We start from the raw sequence: 16,260 nt of genomic DNA, 5'->3' as shown, positions 1-16,260 counted from the left end.
TGAAGTTTATTCAGTTGCAAAATATTTGTCTTTCAGTCCAAAAGAAACCTTTTCTTTGCTTTGGAAAGTCTGTTAAATCTCCTTCAGTTACACTCGCATCAATTCTCCATTATTTCTTGAGAAATAGTGTCACTGAGCTTCCCAGGGCAAACGGTGGAAATAAAACATGTATGAAACATGTTTTAGCCTTTTAGAGAAAAAAAGCTACAAATTATAAAGGAGAAGTCAGTCTGAGAGCAGTGACCACAGAGCTGATAACAACAACCCCAGAAGGAGTTTGACTTTAAGGGAGTTTTAAGAATCCATTCCTCCACACAGTTCCACAATGTATGCCTGTTTTTTTTCTAGCGCAGTTATATATTCAGCCTATTAGCATGTGTTTATTATTATGAAGGCCCATTCATTTTGCCAGTGAGCTAAGGATATGTAATAAGAGTGCTTTAAGGTAGGTGCAGTCCCTAGTCCCTTAGCATTTAGGACCAAATTTTCGTGACCCTGCTCTGTCTCTCTCGGAGTGTGTATAGAGTCATTATGTTTTTCTTTTTCATTATGTTTATGAGTCATTATGTGTTGGAGAATGGAGTCATTAGTGTGCTCCCAGCTGAAAATATGGCTCTGTTGTTATTGCAGTAAATTTTTTGCCTTGCTCAGTTTAGAGCAAAATTCTTCCACTAATCAGCTATTAAAGAATTGTGTTATTGAAGTGATATGATGTCTTGGTTTCCTGTAAAGAAATGATGTCTAAATTTTTAATTCAAAAGAAAATTTAAGAAGAGGACTGAGTATTGCTGGAAAGTTTTCCTGCTACGATATGGCATATCAAAATTTATGGTGGAGAGCTTAATGTTAATGTTGCGTTATGGTATCATGTTACTGTTATTGAGCGCTGGACAAATATTTGGACCAACTGTGTTGTCATAGATTGGCAATGTTGGTTTGAAATATTCCTGCCAAAAAAGCTCTGGGAATTGAAATGAGTTCAAAGTCATCTAAGGACTAACAAAGCATTAGTCATGTAGTTCTGTAGCTGCCCGAAACAAACCTGACATTAGAAAAATAATTTAAAAATGCACTTTTATGGCTGAATTAAGGTGGTAAATCAGCTCTCATATAAATGTGGCTGAGCAACTAATGATGCTGTTGGTTAAAAGTAAAGAATCTGCCAAAAACATTCACTTTAACAAACCAGACTTTGATGGTCAAACGGGACTGTGATGGTAGGTGGACTTAAACTTGTCTAGCAGTTCACACTTACCTATTCACACCACATTCAAACACTAATGGTGGAGAATCTACACTACATGGACACAAGTATTTGGCTGCCTGACCATTACACCAACAGGAACTGTAATCACATTGTATTCAAATATATGTACTTTAATATGGAGTCGCTCCCCCTTTTGCAGCTATAACAGCCTCCATTCTTCTTGAAAGGCTTTCCACACAATTTTTGGAGTGTTTTTGTGGGAATTTCTGCCCATTCGTTCTGTAGAGCCTGGCCTCAATCTTCATCACAGTTCATCCCAAAAGTACTCGATTGGGTTAGGTAAGATCTCTGTGCGGGACAGTCAAGTTCTTCCACACTGAACTCATCAAACCATGTCTTTGTAGTCCTTGCTTATGCACTGGGGCACAGCAATGTTGGAATGGAAAAAGGCCTTTCCCAAACTGTTGCCACAAAGATGGAAGCAAAGCATTGTCAGCCTCATACCATTATCCCTCCTCCACCTAACTTCGTAGTGCAGTCAGGAAGGTAATATTCTCCTGGCATCAACCAAACCCAGACTCCCCCATTTCCCCCACAAAGGCTCTTTAAACAGTCTCGTTTGCAAACGACAAATCACAAGGGCTCTTACCTAGTCGTCTTAGATTGAATTATCATTATTTGAATCTAACCAGAACCCCTCAAGGTTTATTTACAAAATAGAATATCACAGTTTCCTTTAAGAATGTGTTTTTAAAGAACTGAGGGAGAAAAGCTGTTCAGCTCAGTACAAAACATGGCACATTCTATGTTTGTCCAATATTACTGCTGTCAAACCTATCAGCAGACTGTAATGAGTCTACAGTACAGCTCCACTCTTTTGGGTCAAACAGGCACCCATGGTACCCCAACTGAAGGAAGGTACAGATCCGCTGTGTTAGTAGATTTCTCAACTTTTGACAGTGGAAACCCTAATAACTGCACTCCTTACCTAACCACACTGAACTGAACCGGACCACTTGGTGGAAACATCTTGCCTAAAGACACATAAACATGTGACAGCAGAAGCTGGGGATTGAAACCCCGACCCTCAGGTGAGAGATGACTGACTTTACCACTGATCCCCAGCTGTCCCATCTCAGAAACACAATAAAATTCTGACACAGTTTCACATAAGTGATAAAATGATGAGTTGATCTCATTCCCGGCAGCTTTGAGGTTTAATCCACTGGGACATTTGTTTGGTTTCTCTTTGCCTTCAGAGTTGATGATGAACTTTTACGACCTTTGGGTCTGCATCTTGTTTATTCTGTAGAGCTGGACACAAATTAAAAACAAAGGCTTCACCCACAAGAATTTAAAAATAGGTTCAAGCTCAGTTCAACAAATCACAACAGCAATCATAACTCAGATGGTCTTAATGGCGCCGTAATTCTTGATCTTGACAGCGCCTTGAACTTTGTGCCAGTTTCCAAAAATAGTTTGATAAAGAGTTTGTGTTCAAATATTTCAGTTTGGCCTGAAGCTGAATGAATGCTTTTCATTACACTCCTGCGTTTTATGTTAAATTGGATTTTGATTTTGTGCTTTTTCTCTGCCTCGTGATGATATTTGTTATGTTATATACTGCATATGTTTCCACTCTTGATCTGATGTTACAGAACACTGCAGTGTGTTTGACTTTCCCTCTGACAGCACTGTACACCTGGGTGATTAAAAGCTATGACTTTCAGGAAACGGGGGATCAGATGGATGCAGACGCTGCCTTTAGGAGCAGCCCCGTGGTTCAGGCTTCTTTATTGCCTACAGTAGATTAACCATTTCAATAACAAGATAGAACATAAACCAAAATGATTCAGTCTTATACTGGTTCAAATGCATACTATTTTGTACCACTCTGTTTCTGTTTTATGTTGTTTCATAGTGTTTCAGATAAACCCTTGTATTGCCAGTTCTATAAGAATGGCAGAACAGCGGGGTCATGTACTGACAGTTGGGTATGGGTCCCATGTTTGGCCTGAATGTCCAACCCTAGTCAGCATTTTTTTTTTTTTTTAGCATTTTTAATTTAGACTTTTGACAAATTCAAAACGTACTAAAACAACCACCTAATTACTGTAATTTGAGTAAATATAATTAATTTCTTTCCACCCCTACAAAGCGATACCTTAAGGTATGGTACAATACAAAAAGACAGGATAAGATACTTTATCATATGATACAATATAATACAAAAAGACATGGTAAGATGTGATGCAATACAAAAAGGTACAATGTGGTACAATATGATGTACGCTACAATGCAATGTAATAAGACATTTTCAGCACAGTACAGTGTAACACTTTGTGATGAGGTGCAATAGGATACAATTAGATACAGTACAATAAATTAAGATATGGCATGGTACAATAAAATATAGTAAGGTACAAACAGTTAGTGGTTCTCAACTGGTTGCATGTTTAGTTAATTGAGTGTGTTGCAGTTTGGAGCCTGATTGGACCAAAACACCTGCTATTAAAAAGAAAAGGGACAAAACTGGCAAATTTTATATGCTCTGTCCCCATCATTATGTGTCAATTTTTGCCAATTTTCCTGAGAACTTGTGAAATTTCTTCACTATCATGGGAAAGGTAGCCATTTATTGCAAGAAGAGGAGATAAATTAGATGAAATATTGATCAAACATTTTAATTCACCCAATTCCACAGTAAAACAGGGTAAAATAAAAGGTATCGATGCATGTCCAATAAGGACTTCAGGACTTTTGTAACCTTTTTTTTTTTTCAATGAAAACTTCTCCACGACCCACTTTTGGGCTCTGGCCCACCAGTTGACAAACTACTTAAATAAGATAAGGTGCGACCCTATACAAAACCAACGGGTTCAATACGATGCAATAAACAATAATACTAAGGTTTATTAGAGTACAATTCAACACTATTGTATCCCCAATGGGAAACAATACAATAGGAAACTATACAACATGATAAGATAATCTATTGTGCAGTACGGAACAATAAGATATGATACAGTTAGGCACAACATGATTCACAGCAATATGATATGAGATACGCAAAGATATAGTACGATACGATAAGACAAGTTACGATACGATACCAGTAGGTGCAATGTGATACGATGCAACACAATATGATATCGTACAATACAATACAGTATGGTATAATACATTATGGTACAAAGCCACGATACGGTACAATATGATATGATACAATATGGTATGATACAATAAAACATGGTATGGTATGATACAGTACAAAAGGATACAATACAATACTGCACGTTGTGATACGATGGAAATACAATGCAATACGGCACATTATGAAATAATACATCATAAAACAGTGTGTTATGTCATACCTTTTTATTGTTGTAGGAATTTTTTAATCATCCAGTCAAAACCAACAGTACATGAAAAGAGTAGCACAAAGTTTACACATCTGCTCATTCTCCACATGAATCACAGCAATGATAACCGATAAGAGTGCCTGAAGCTTATTCACAATCTGTGCTGCCTCAGGAAACGTTTCTAACAGTTTCACTAAAGTTGACCCAGATTGGTTTTTATTATAGACAAGTTTTTGTCAGGGTCCCATCATCTGTCAGAGAATAAGGCCTCATACTTAGTGAGGATAATACCGCACGGGTCACATTATTCCTCTTACTTTTGTGTCCTTAAGAAAACATAATGAGTGTGAGTACAACCAAATGTGTCTGAATCTCACTCTTATTCCCTCACAGCTGAGCATCATCTCCTGCGGCTGTCGACAAATGTTAGAGAACCGGGACTTTCTGAAACACTCCGATGATTGTCAGGAACCAAGTTTGTTATAAAAATCAGCCAAGGCTCTGCGTACCAGCTGGAGCTGTGGATTTTATTCCCAGATATGATATTATCTGATCAACAGCTCTCACAGGAAGCAGTCTGAGGACTTGTTGTCTCAATCAGAAAACTTATGTGCTCACATTTCTAAATGGACTAACTCTTGGACTGAGATTTTGATTTGTGTTGTCGAGCAGCGGTATCATTTTACTTTACTGTGGCTGTTAACCTTATTTAAACTGTTGAAATGACAACAAGTTGAGAATCTTTTGTCTGCTTGAAAAGACATTACCGAGCAGCTTAAAAATGCGTTCTGTTAGTAAGATGGTAGGAGAACTCTGTTTTCTACTGCCCACAACCAGGAGACAGGAATGTGAGAATAACTTGGATGTGTTTAGGATGTGTTTATGTTTAGTTTGTGTGTATGATTTTTATAGTGTGTATGTGACACTCACATGCTTAAGCATGTAAATAAACTCCACTGAGCTTCAGCCAAAACATTCCTTCTTTCTGGCTGCAGTTGCATCATTTTGACTGAACATGAGGAGAACGTGATCATGAATGAGCCATAAAAGGAAACGCTGAACCTGGACTCGCTGCTGTCGAGGTCCAGATGTGATTTTTTTCTGGCCTTCAAAATACATTGGCTGCACCATTGGTCATCATGCACACTGATGAAGAAAACTAAATATGTTTTCTTTCACTCATTTCACTCCACTTTTTAACGCACATGTTTTACCGTAGATGGAGGCGTCTCTCTTAGTGAACTGGGAAAAGGAATTTCCTCAATTATCACAGGGGATCAGTTTTCAAACTCCTGTTTTGGTCCCACTCAGGTTTGTTGTTTCAGGTTGATTTTCTTAATGAAGTTTCTACGTACATGAAGATGTGGATACACACTCAGCTGTGTGCCTTAAGTTATTACCTTCCCTCAGCAGTAGCAGAGTGAGGTGCTTAGTGCTTTACACACTTTTTTTGCCTTGATACTTTCCTCTCAGGCTACTTAGAACAGCTCCAATTTATTTAACTCATAAGAATTAAAAATCTGAATAAATCCAGAAATGATAATATAGTGTGGAGTAATGACTTCCTTTATAGAGGGAAGTCGAACTTCCTCTGGGTTTGTTGGTCTTAGCTCTGTGTTTACACTGATTGTTTGATCTTCTCAGTGAAACAAAGCAGCCAAAGAAAGCACCACACATGCTTTATACTTTTTTTGTTTTTGTTTGTTATTTTGGAATGAACCCTTCCCTCTCTAACTATTTGCCCTGCCACCAGGTGGAGGAAGAGTGATGGTCTCCTCTTCTCAGGGACACTGGGGTGTCGTTCAGAGAGCACAACTGAAGGATACAAACTGAGGAACAGATTTTCTTGAACAGACCTGAAATTGATATCAAAATCTTGTTTTCTGATGTTTACCAGCACTTCTATGCCTCTCTAGGTCTTAAGCGTGCCACACATTACTAGATCATTGTGCAAGATCATTGTTTTTGGCTCGATTCCCCTATTCTGACCAAAGTCAGACGTTTCAAAAGTTATCTTGCCAGATGATCTATGGTGTGAGGTGTTTAAAGAGTGATCCCCCTCCAATCTTCTTGGAAGATAATCTGAGCCTCTCTGTTTTGAGAGCCATCACAAATTCTGTTGTGTGTGGGGACGTGAACAAGATTAAACAAGGGAAGAATAACCAATCAGAAAGTGAACTGCCCCAAGGAGGAAGCAGAACAAACACAGCCAAGGCAACAATAGTAAATATGAAGCATAAAGTTAGGCGATGTCAGAAACGGAGGACTAACTTTGTTTTGCGTTACAGCAAGAGTGTTCATATGTGTTTTTTAAAACATAACACGATCAAATTTACAAGGGAGGGAGCTGGACCACAATTGTTATCCATATGGGTATAGCAGGTGGCTAGCTGTTAGCAAGTGGCTAACAGCTTGCCACATTTCTCTATGGTTATTATTATCTGTAGCCATGTGTGGTCTCTCACGTTTCTAGAATCAGTTGAGATAGATGTTTACATGCATGGTAAAATCAAGCCACAGTTATAGCTCTGTTAGGCAGTTTACCCATGCAGAAGAAACTAGCATGTCTGACTGCTATGATATGTCCCGTTTCAGCTAGTTTCTGTGGACCATATTCTGGTTAGTCTTGCAAACAATTTAGCAAGCAACTAACGGCTTATAGATCAGTTATTGATCAGGTGTGCAGTGGGAATTTGTAAACCACAAGGGGTAGGTCAAAGCTCAGCGCTGAAACTGTGGGCCATTTGCACAATGCCAAGTGAAGTCAAGTATGACTGAGGTGTATACATGCAAGAGAAAACCAATTTCCAACCACATTTGCTACGTTTTTCTGCCCAACATAGAGAAATTCAGTTCTGTAGAATGTGCATCAGATCAACATGTTTACATGCATCATAATTGTCTAGTTTAAGTCAGACTATTACGATTAGGGATGTATTGAGGTAGAATGGGATGAAGAGGTTCATCCAGGAAAGCATTGGTTTTGGTCCCAAAATCCACCCTGAAAGTTACATACTGAGCCTTTAAAGATCATTGCCCTGCATTTTTTTATTTGCCCTAAAATTTCCCAAAAATCTAACACCAGTCAAGATGAAATCATAGCATGGAGTTCTCTATGCTTACATGGTTAGAAAGTGGCTCAGTTATCAGAAAGTACCTGGTGATAATTTTATTTTTACAGTCCTCATGTCTACAAAGTTTTGACAGTTTTCCTGCATTTCCAAAAACAGAGTTTTAATACATCCGTCTCTTCTCTCAGGTACCGGTCTGATCTGGATGGATGACGTGGCATGCACAGGAACTGAAGACACCATCCACAAGTGTAAGTTTCCAGGATGGGGTAAAACAAACTGCGGCCATGTGGAGGACGCTGGCGTGACCTGTGCTGTTTGATTCTTTGATCTATCTGGCTCTGATGCAGCTGTGAACTGTCTCCCTTAACAGTGCCTTTATAAACTCTCATGAAGCCACAAGGTGCAAAAAAAAACCCACCACTGCTGGAGTTTACTAAAACAGATATTTGCTTTTTTTCCTGCTAAAGAAAGTGCCTTCTTCCTGGACAAACCACCATGGTGTGTATGAAGGAAGTTTTTTTCCGTAATTTCCTGATCGAACACATTATTTTTGCTGCAAGACTGAATCACGGAGTTGAGAAAGTGCACATATTTTCAGACTTTGTCCTCCCCTAACATAAGAGCTGTTATGTGGAGATGATGGATGACAGGACTGTGCATCAGGACAGCGTCTTCAGGCTGAAGAGTGAAGATCAAAGATCAGCTTTAACAGGCTCATCCAGGGTCAGGTTTGTTGTTTTAACCCTGGACATAAGAAGGGAATTAATCCAATGAATTTATCATTCCAGAGTCAGCTGTTGACAAGATGCTGCAGAGCTGAAACGGCACATAAAAACTGTCAATGGCAGCTGCTCTTCACAGTATTAACTAGAAATGGCTTTTAAGTGATGCTACATATACACAGTTCTGCTTTATTTTATATCATATCGCATTAGTCAGTCATTCAGTGATTTGCAGGTCAAAAGCAGTAAGCAGATGCAACAGGGAAAGATTTGTGTTAAGATTCACTTTATTACAAATTGATCTGCAATTTGTTTCAACTTTAAAGCATCTTTGCAAGGTTTTGTGTTACCCACAAAACCTTATGTTGCGCATCTCTGACCCCATATATACCATGCATTAACATGGATAAACATCTATTTTGGGCATTCAGATACCAAGTGGTAAACATTGATGCTGTGTGTTTATTAAGGCATACTGAAAACAACAGCTCAGACGGCATACAGATGTGGTCTGAGATGCCTTCATTTGGGTTGGTTTGATAGAGAAGATGCTGCGATTACTCCCCTGTCAGTTGAAGTAATCTGTGGTCATTCACCAGCTAACAAAAAGTATGGCTTTGTTTATGTCCATCCAGTCTGGCTCTGAATAAAAGGAAATCCGTTTCTTTTTAGAGATTTGGATCATTTGGTTCTTCTCAGCATAAGACTTGGCTTTTTGGCCCGAATACAGCAATCCATTTGGTACTATTTTGGTTTTTGTTATGTCTATTAAATAACAAAAAAAGGAAAAAAACTCTTCAACTACTTGTCCCACATGCCAGTGGTAGATGGCATGAAGTTGACTGTATGTTTGCCAATGTGTTGACTCAACTGCAGCCTTTTCTATGACCATAATCTGTCACTCTGCAGCCTAATAACAAAATAAAATGCACCATAATTTTTACAGCTCTTTCTTATGCTCCCAATCTGACAGTGAACTGTAAAGACAGACACTGAAGTGGCTGTGCAGCACAGCTATTTCACTGAAAACAATACAACTGGAGCAACTAAACCTACATTTAACTATAATGTCGCTTTTGTCCTTTTCATCAGTAAATTAACATTATTGTGGATATTTCCGCAGTGTAATGTTGTTGTCTCTACCATCTCACTAGCTTAACCGTTAACTACACATGTGCAATGACAGTGGTTTACCCTCCTATTACGCACATCTGAGTGCCAACAGAAGAGAAACAGAAACTGTGTACAGGCTTTTGGGGCTTACAAAAAGTAAAAGTAAATAATGTTTTGGGTGTTTTTTTTCAGTTGAAGTAAAACTGTAGTAACATCATTTGACAGATCACACTCAACATTGGTGTTATTTCTATTGAGCAACTACAAAATATCAAATAATCTTTACTAAAAGTTTATCAATAGTATATGGCCTGTGGATAAATTGCTCACATTCATAGCTTCACTGCACATCATTTGCATGGATACCTTCATCAGTGAAATGATGCATGAGCTATTATTTGCATGTGGCCAGTTATAAGTCATCGCAGACCGTCAGTGAAGACATGCTGCTAACATGCAGAAAATGCACGAATGCAGAAGTTTATACTTAAGTGCAGTAAATGTTATATCCGAATGCCCAAAACAGATGTTGAAAAAAGGTGTAAACTACCCCTTTAAGGTTTATCTGAAATGCTGGGTACACTTCCTTTAACATAAAATATTTGTAAAGAATTGCTTAGAATGCTTTATTTTATTCACATCCATGTTTTCCAGCTAGCAGTGTTTTTTCAAGCACAGACCCATCAAACCAGCAAGATCATTTTAAACCAACCAGGAGCAGGAAACAAATGTACACATGCACCAGCGTGCAAAAGAGCTCCACCTGGTGTAATATTTCTCCATACTGTTAACAGTGGCCATAAACTTACCCTGGTGGCATTTTAATGATTCTTTTTTAGATCTCTTGTCATCAAGTAACACAGAGGCTCTTAGCAGCCCAGCACTTACATGTTATCTACTCTGTTTTCTTGTGATACAGAGTATCTTCAGGTTGTTTTCTTGAGATCTCAACATTTTCTGTCCTTTTTTTTTGACAATCTTAAAAGAAATACAATATTGTTATGGACCAGATCATGGCATGCCATTCTGCATGCAAATGATCTTGCTGTCGCAGGAAAATAAATTGCACAGATGAATGTCCACTCAGGGCTTCTGTACATTAATAATTTTATACACACAAAAGTATGAATACAGATATTTGGCCTTTTGTAGTCATTAAAGGGTCATAGTTTTGTTTTCAGTCTTGTCTTCTAACTTTTAAATGAAATTTTATTCAACCTGATCTCCACCTACAACAGGAAGCTGAGAGGTGTGCATAAAAAGCTGGCAACAAGTGAATGAAGAATATTTGGCTGTCTGTCTGGGTAGTTTGATGGGACCAAAACAACAAAAACATGAGAGGAGATGTTCAGTGCCTTTTTCTGTCACAAAAAGATTATAAGATGCTTAAATATATCCATGTTTCAGTTTGTTTCAGTTTGTTTTTAAGTTCTTCCTCCTTGGATTTGGAAAAAGAAAAAAAAAGAATTCATATGCTTTTTGCATTTTTACCTCAACATCTGGGTCCATTTTAACCTGCAAATCACCAAATATGTGCCTTATTTTTCTGAAGTGAAAAAATGAAGGATAACATGCAACTAACAAAGGTTTGAAATGGGTTATTATCATTTACTGAAGTTGACAGATGAAGCAATCATGAAAGAGAACAGATGAGTATAAACAGATGAATGCATTGACGCCTGCACTGCCCTCTACGATTTACAGCGGCAAGTCTGTCGATGTTTTCTGCCAAAACTTCAGTTGTTCTAGCATTAATGTGGGCGTGTACGCACACACAATCATACATAAATCCAACCATAACAAACTCAAGTTTTATGCCTCTCTGTAGGGTTTGGTCTTTACGGCCGACTTCAGATCCAAAAAAGATGGTATCTCCCATGATTTCTTTTCAGACATGGAGCTGCAGGTTGTAGTGAGATGTTTGCATCAACCTGTCTCTTCACTTGGTCATGTTTTATATTTGAAAAGGGAAAACTCTTTTAGTGCACCTTAAAATCTGTCAGACATACAACCCTCACATTTTCCCCCCGGGGAGCTGTAGGTGATTTCCCACTGTTTTTATATTCTGTAGTGAAATCCGTCTGTGTAAGCAGATCATGAACAGTCAGGCCTGCTTTCTTTACATGAATCTCATCTGCACACATGATGTCCATTTAAATGGCTATGCAAGGCAGGGAAATAAATGTTGGATATGAATTTGACTTTATAAGCCATTACAGCCACAAATTTCCCTCTCTACCTCGTGCTCAAGTGCCTCAGTGTTTGCCTGTGGTTTCTGTTTGAAACCACGGCATCACCACAAACAAACAAATATTCATGGAGGGAAAGGGAAATAAAGAAAAGGGAAAATGAGGTGAGAAACCAGACTTAAGAGGCGGATGTGTCTCAGTAGATGCTTTGGCAACACTAAAGAATAAAGTAGTTCCCAAAAACTTAGGTGAAATCATGGACATTTTACAACAATTGGCAGGTTTCTCTGTGTGAGAGAGTGAAGCATATGTAGAATTTGCTTGACTGTGTTCTTGCTAATAACCAGCAGGGGCCGCCTCCTTCATTGAAACTTGTAGTAGAAATACGCCATGTGACTGACTTGGTTCCAGCCTTTCTGTGACTACCAGTGGGAAATAATTTGCAACTCCTCTCAAGCTCAATCAGGTTTGATGGGGGCGTTCAGTGGATAGACATTTTCAAGTCTCTCCAGAGATGTTTCATAGGGCTAATGTCAGAGCTCTTGCTGGGCCACTCTATGAAATTAACAGAGTTGTCCCTAAGCCACTCCTGTGTTGTCCTGGCTGTCTGCTTAGGGTCACTGTCATGCTGGAAGGTTAACCTTCGGCCCAGTCTTAGGTCCTGAGCACTGCAGAGCAGGTTTTCATCGAGGATATTTCTGTACTTTGCTCCATTCAGCTTTCCCTCAACCCCAACCAGTCTCTCAGTCCCATGCGTCACTGTTGGGATGGCATTGGGCAGGGGGTGAGTGATGCCTGGTTTCCTCCAGACATAACATATGGGACAGGGGACAAACAGTTAAATCTTGGTTTCATCAGACCAGAGACTCTTGCTTCTAACAGACTGAGAGTCCTCCAGGTGCTTTTCTGCTAACTCCAAACAGGCTTTCATGTATTTCAAGAGAGGCTTCTGTCTAGCCACTCTAAAAATAAAGCCCAGATCAGTGTAGGGCTGCAGTGATGGTTGTCCTTGTGGAACTTTGTCTCATCTCTACAACAGGATCTCTGGAGCTCACTAAGACCCTTCTCCCCTGATCACTTAGTGTGACTGGGCGACCAGCTCTCAGAAGACTCCTGGTTTTACCAGGCTCCTTCTACTTGAGAATTATGGAGGCCACTGTGCTCTTGGAAACCTTCAGCACAGCAGAACTTTTTTGCAGCCTTCCCCAGATCTGTGTCTTGCAACATTCCCATCTCTGAGCTCAGCAGGAAGTTCCTTTGACCTCATGGCTTGTTTTTTTGCTCTGATATGCATTGTCAGCTGTGAGGCCTTCTATAGCAAGGTTGTAGCATGTCCAGTCATTTTAATTTACCACAGATGGACTCCAATCAAGGTGCAGGAACATCTCAGCAAAGATCCAGAGAAATGGGAGGCACTTGAGCGTTGCAAGCATTGTTGCAATAAGTCTAAATACTTATGTCAATGCGATGTTTTAGTTTTGTATTTTAAAGACATTTTCAAAAATTTCATGAGTGTAGATTAATGAGAGGGAAAAATTAAGTAAAACAAATGTAGCATCAGGCTGCAACATAAAAATTGTGTTACTTAAATGTCACCACTTCTAACAATGTCAGAGTTAATTTGCACTTTCAAACAAGGGCTTTAGTTGAAAAATGTACACACGGTCTCTTCTGAAGCCTTTTCATACCTTCATAGGAATGGGAGTGAAGGTCATTTAAAGGGGACATATTATTCAAAAATTACTTTTTCAGGCATTTCTAACAAAAATATGTGCCACTGACCTTTCCACAATTCCCTCCAGTACTAGACAAAATACCACCCCACCCCCCACCCCCTTTCTCAACTTTTCAGAAAATGTGTGCTGAAACAAGCCATTCTCAGATTTTCCTCTCATGATGTCATGTGGGGAGTTAGCCCCTCCCCCAGGTTCTGGGCAGGGCTGAAACAGTGGGTTTTTTAGACGTGCAAAAATCAAATACTGGAGGTTTCTTTTCAGCAACAGACTTCACAGGCATGTTTTGGGGACCTCTGAGACCAATATAAACTTGTCTTAAAAGTGTATAATATGTCCCCTTTAAATGTATCTGCCATGGCCTAGAATTCAGAGAACACAAGCCAGAGGAAATATGCATTACATCTGCTTTAGCCGATGTTCATTCAACCTGCCAACATCAAAGAAAAATCTTGTGATTGTTTCCTCTTATCTCAGGTAGTTTTTCTGCCAAATGACTCATAATTCTGTACACAAAGCAGCCTTTACAAATGAAAACATCACAAAGCAATTCAAACTAAATGCACTTAACCACTTCAATGTGCCATTTTCTATCAGTATTGATGTTAAAGTGTTCTATTTTTATGTATACCTGGTTGTACAAAGGCCTTAAAGTGCTACTTTTTATAAACATGCCTCTGTTTTTACTACATTGTGCTGGTCATAACACACATACGGAGTTAAACATGATTGCTTCACTTTTACTTAAAGAAAACACTTCATGTTCTGTTGATTTTTGCCACTAAATGCTGTATATGCACTGCTGAAATAATAAAATGTAGGTGTGTTCAAACAGGTGAGCTGTTTTTACTGACAACATGGAGGTGAGGCTTTGAAGATGTTGACAGGTGAAGACAGAGAGGTATTACGTGTGTGAGTGAGTGTTTTCACATGATCAAAAGCACAGCAGCGTGTGGGTGTATACATGTGCACCTCCACTGTCAGCCCTGAACATAATTACATGTATGAACGTTTCCACATGTGAGGCGGATGTAAGATGATTGGCTGACCTCGCTCACACATGGCCGTCAGTCAGAACAAAGACTGTGGACCAGGTCTGATCCCGGTCAGCGTGGTTTTACTTATCCTGCAGGACAGTGCTTTATATGATTTTTTTATTTGATAGAGTGAAATGTCGACATCCACAAGTGGAACTACTTTTACACACGTCAGTGTTTGAATGGATGGAATCAGGAACACTTTGGTCCTGATTTCATCAAATTTTAGAAACATCAGACAGTTCTGTGCTCAATTTGTACTGATGTAGTACAAGCAGCGCTGTGGGTTTTAACCATAAAATATGATCTTTTCAGCAAGTTGAATCAAAATGTTGTCGCAAGCATAGGCAGTTTTACCATCAGGCAAAGATTGGCATCCTGAGTCCTCGTGCTCCAAGGGGCTTCAAGCTATTGTCATTACAGGTGTGCATCAAATGTAAGGTACACTTTACAGACAAATTATTTTGTCTGTACAGTTTTAATAATAGAATTCAGGTGTTTTAATCAGACCTGTTGCCACAGGTGTATAAGACCAAGCACCTAGCCATGAAGTCTCCATTTACAAACATTTATGATACAAAACCGGTCATTCTGAAGAGCTCAGTGACTTCTAGTGTGATGCTGTGATTGATGCCACCTTTGCAATAAGACAATTTGTGAAATTTCATCCCCAGTTGATATTCCGCAATCAACTGTACGTGATATTATTCGGAAGTGGAAGCGTTCAGGAACAACAGCAGTTCAGCCAAGCAAAATCACAGAGTGGGGTCAACAACTGCTAAGGTCATCAAGTCTCTGCTGATTCCATAGCTGAGGTGTTCTGAACTTCCGCTGGCATTAATGTAAGCACAAAAACTTCACGGCAGGAGCTTTATGGAATGGGTTTCGTTTGCCGAACAGCTGCATGCAAGCCTCACATTACCAAGTCCACTGCCAAGCGTTGGATGGAGTGGTGTAAAGCAGTGGTTCTCAAACTGGGGTCCGGGGACCCCTGGGGATCTGCGAGCCAATGCTTGGGGATCTGCCAAAATAATTCAAAATGAATTATAAAAGTAATGTCATGTCATCAAAAAGCAAATAAATGAAAAAAAGCTGGTGAGTCATTTCTGTCGATGATCTCGAGCACAATGATTCCCACCTGACATGCATCTAATCAAGTCACATGACTTACATCCTCCTAAATTAGTGGGCTTTTTAAGCTGCACATTTCCAGTCACTTCCTCTGCTCTGCAATCGCTGCTGCCTCGGATAAGCACTGTGCTCTCACTTTCAACCCGCCCCAGCATCCACCTGTTGGCTCCAACTGGGGGTTTAAGCTGATATCTTATCACTCCTCAAATTCTGTATATAAAAATCTGCAAGGAGTGATCAAGTCGGAGCCTGATGCCAAACATGTTGCCATAATAAATGCTTAAATTGCGTAATGCTTAAACCCATCTCAGCATACCAGGGCATTGTGGACAACGCTATGCTTGCAACTCTGTGGCAACAGTTTGGGGAAAGCCCTGTTCTATGCCAACATGACTGTGTTCCAGTGCACAAAAGCAAGGACTCTAACGACATGGTTTGATGAGTTTGATGTGGAGGAACTTGACTGGCCCACACAAAGCTCTGACCTCAACCCCACTGCGCCCCCTTGAGATGAACTGGGATGGAGATTGCAAGCCAGGCCTTCTCATCCAACATCAGTGCCTGTCCTTGTGTATTTGTCTAAAATCAGGTAAAATCACCAAGTCAAGAAGTTGTTCTTTATTTTGTCATTTTCCAAATCTGTTTGCAGTTTATTGTCTTTTTTTAAAACAGAGGTTCACATGACTGAAAT

The 16,260-nt window shown here is 39.5% G+C and overlaps 1 protein-coding gene across 1 annotated transcript in view; it reads left to right on the top strand.

Moving 5' to 3' along the window:
* Positions 1 to 13,590, top strand: part of scara5 (scavenger receptor class A, member 5 (putative)) — a 126,560-nt gene extending 112,970 nt beyond the window's left edge. The window contains exon 12 of the mRNA XM_041805285.1: positions 7,830 to 13,590. Coding sequence (XP_041661219.1) covers positions 7,830 to 7,963 — 134 coding nt within the window. The 3' untranslated portion in view covers positions 7,964 to 13,590. The remainder of the gene's footprint in view (positions 1 to 7,829) is intronic.
* The last annotated feature ends 2,670 nt before the right edge of the window (positions 13,591 to 16,260 follow it).

This window comes from Cheilinus undulatus, linkage group 14 (assembly GCF_018320785.1).
Source record: "Cheilinus undulatus linkage group 14, ASM1832078v1, whole genome shotgun sequence".
NCBI lineage: Eukaryota > Metazoa > Chordata > Actinopteri > Labriformes > Labridae > Cheilinus > Cheilinus undulatus.
Note: the sequence above shows the minus strand (reverse complement) of the source record. Positions and strands in the feature narration are given on the sequence as shown.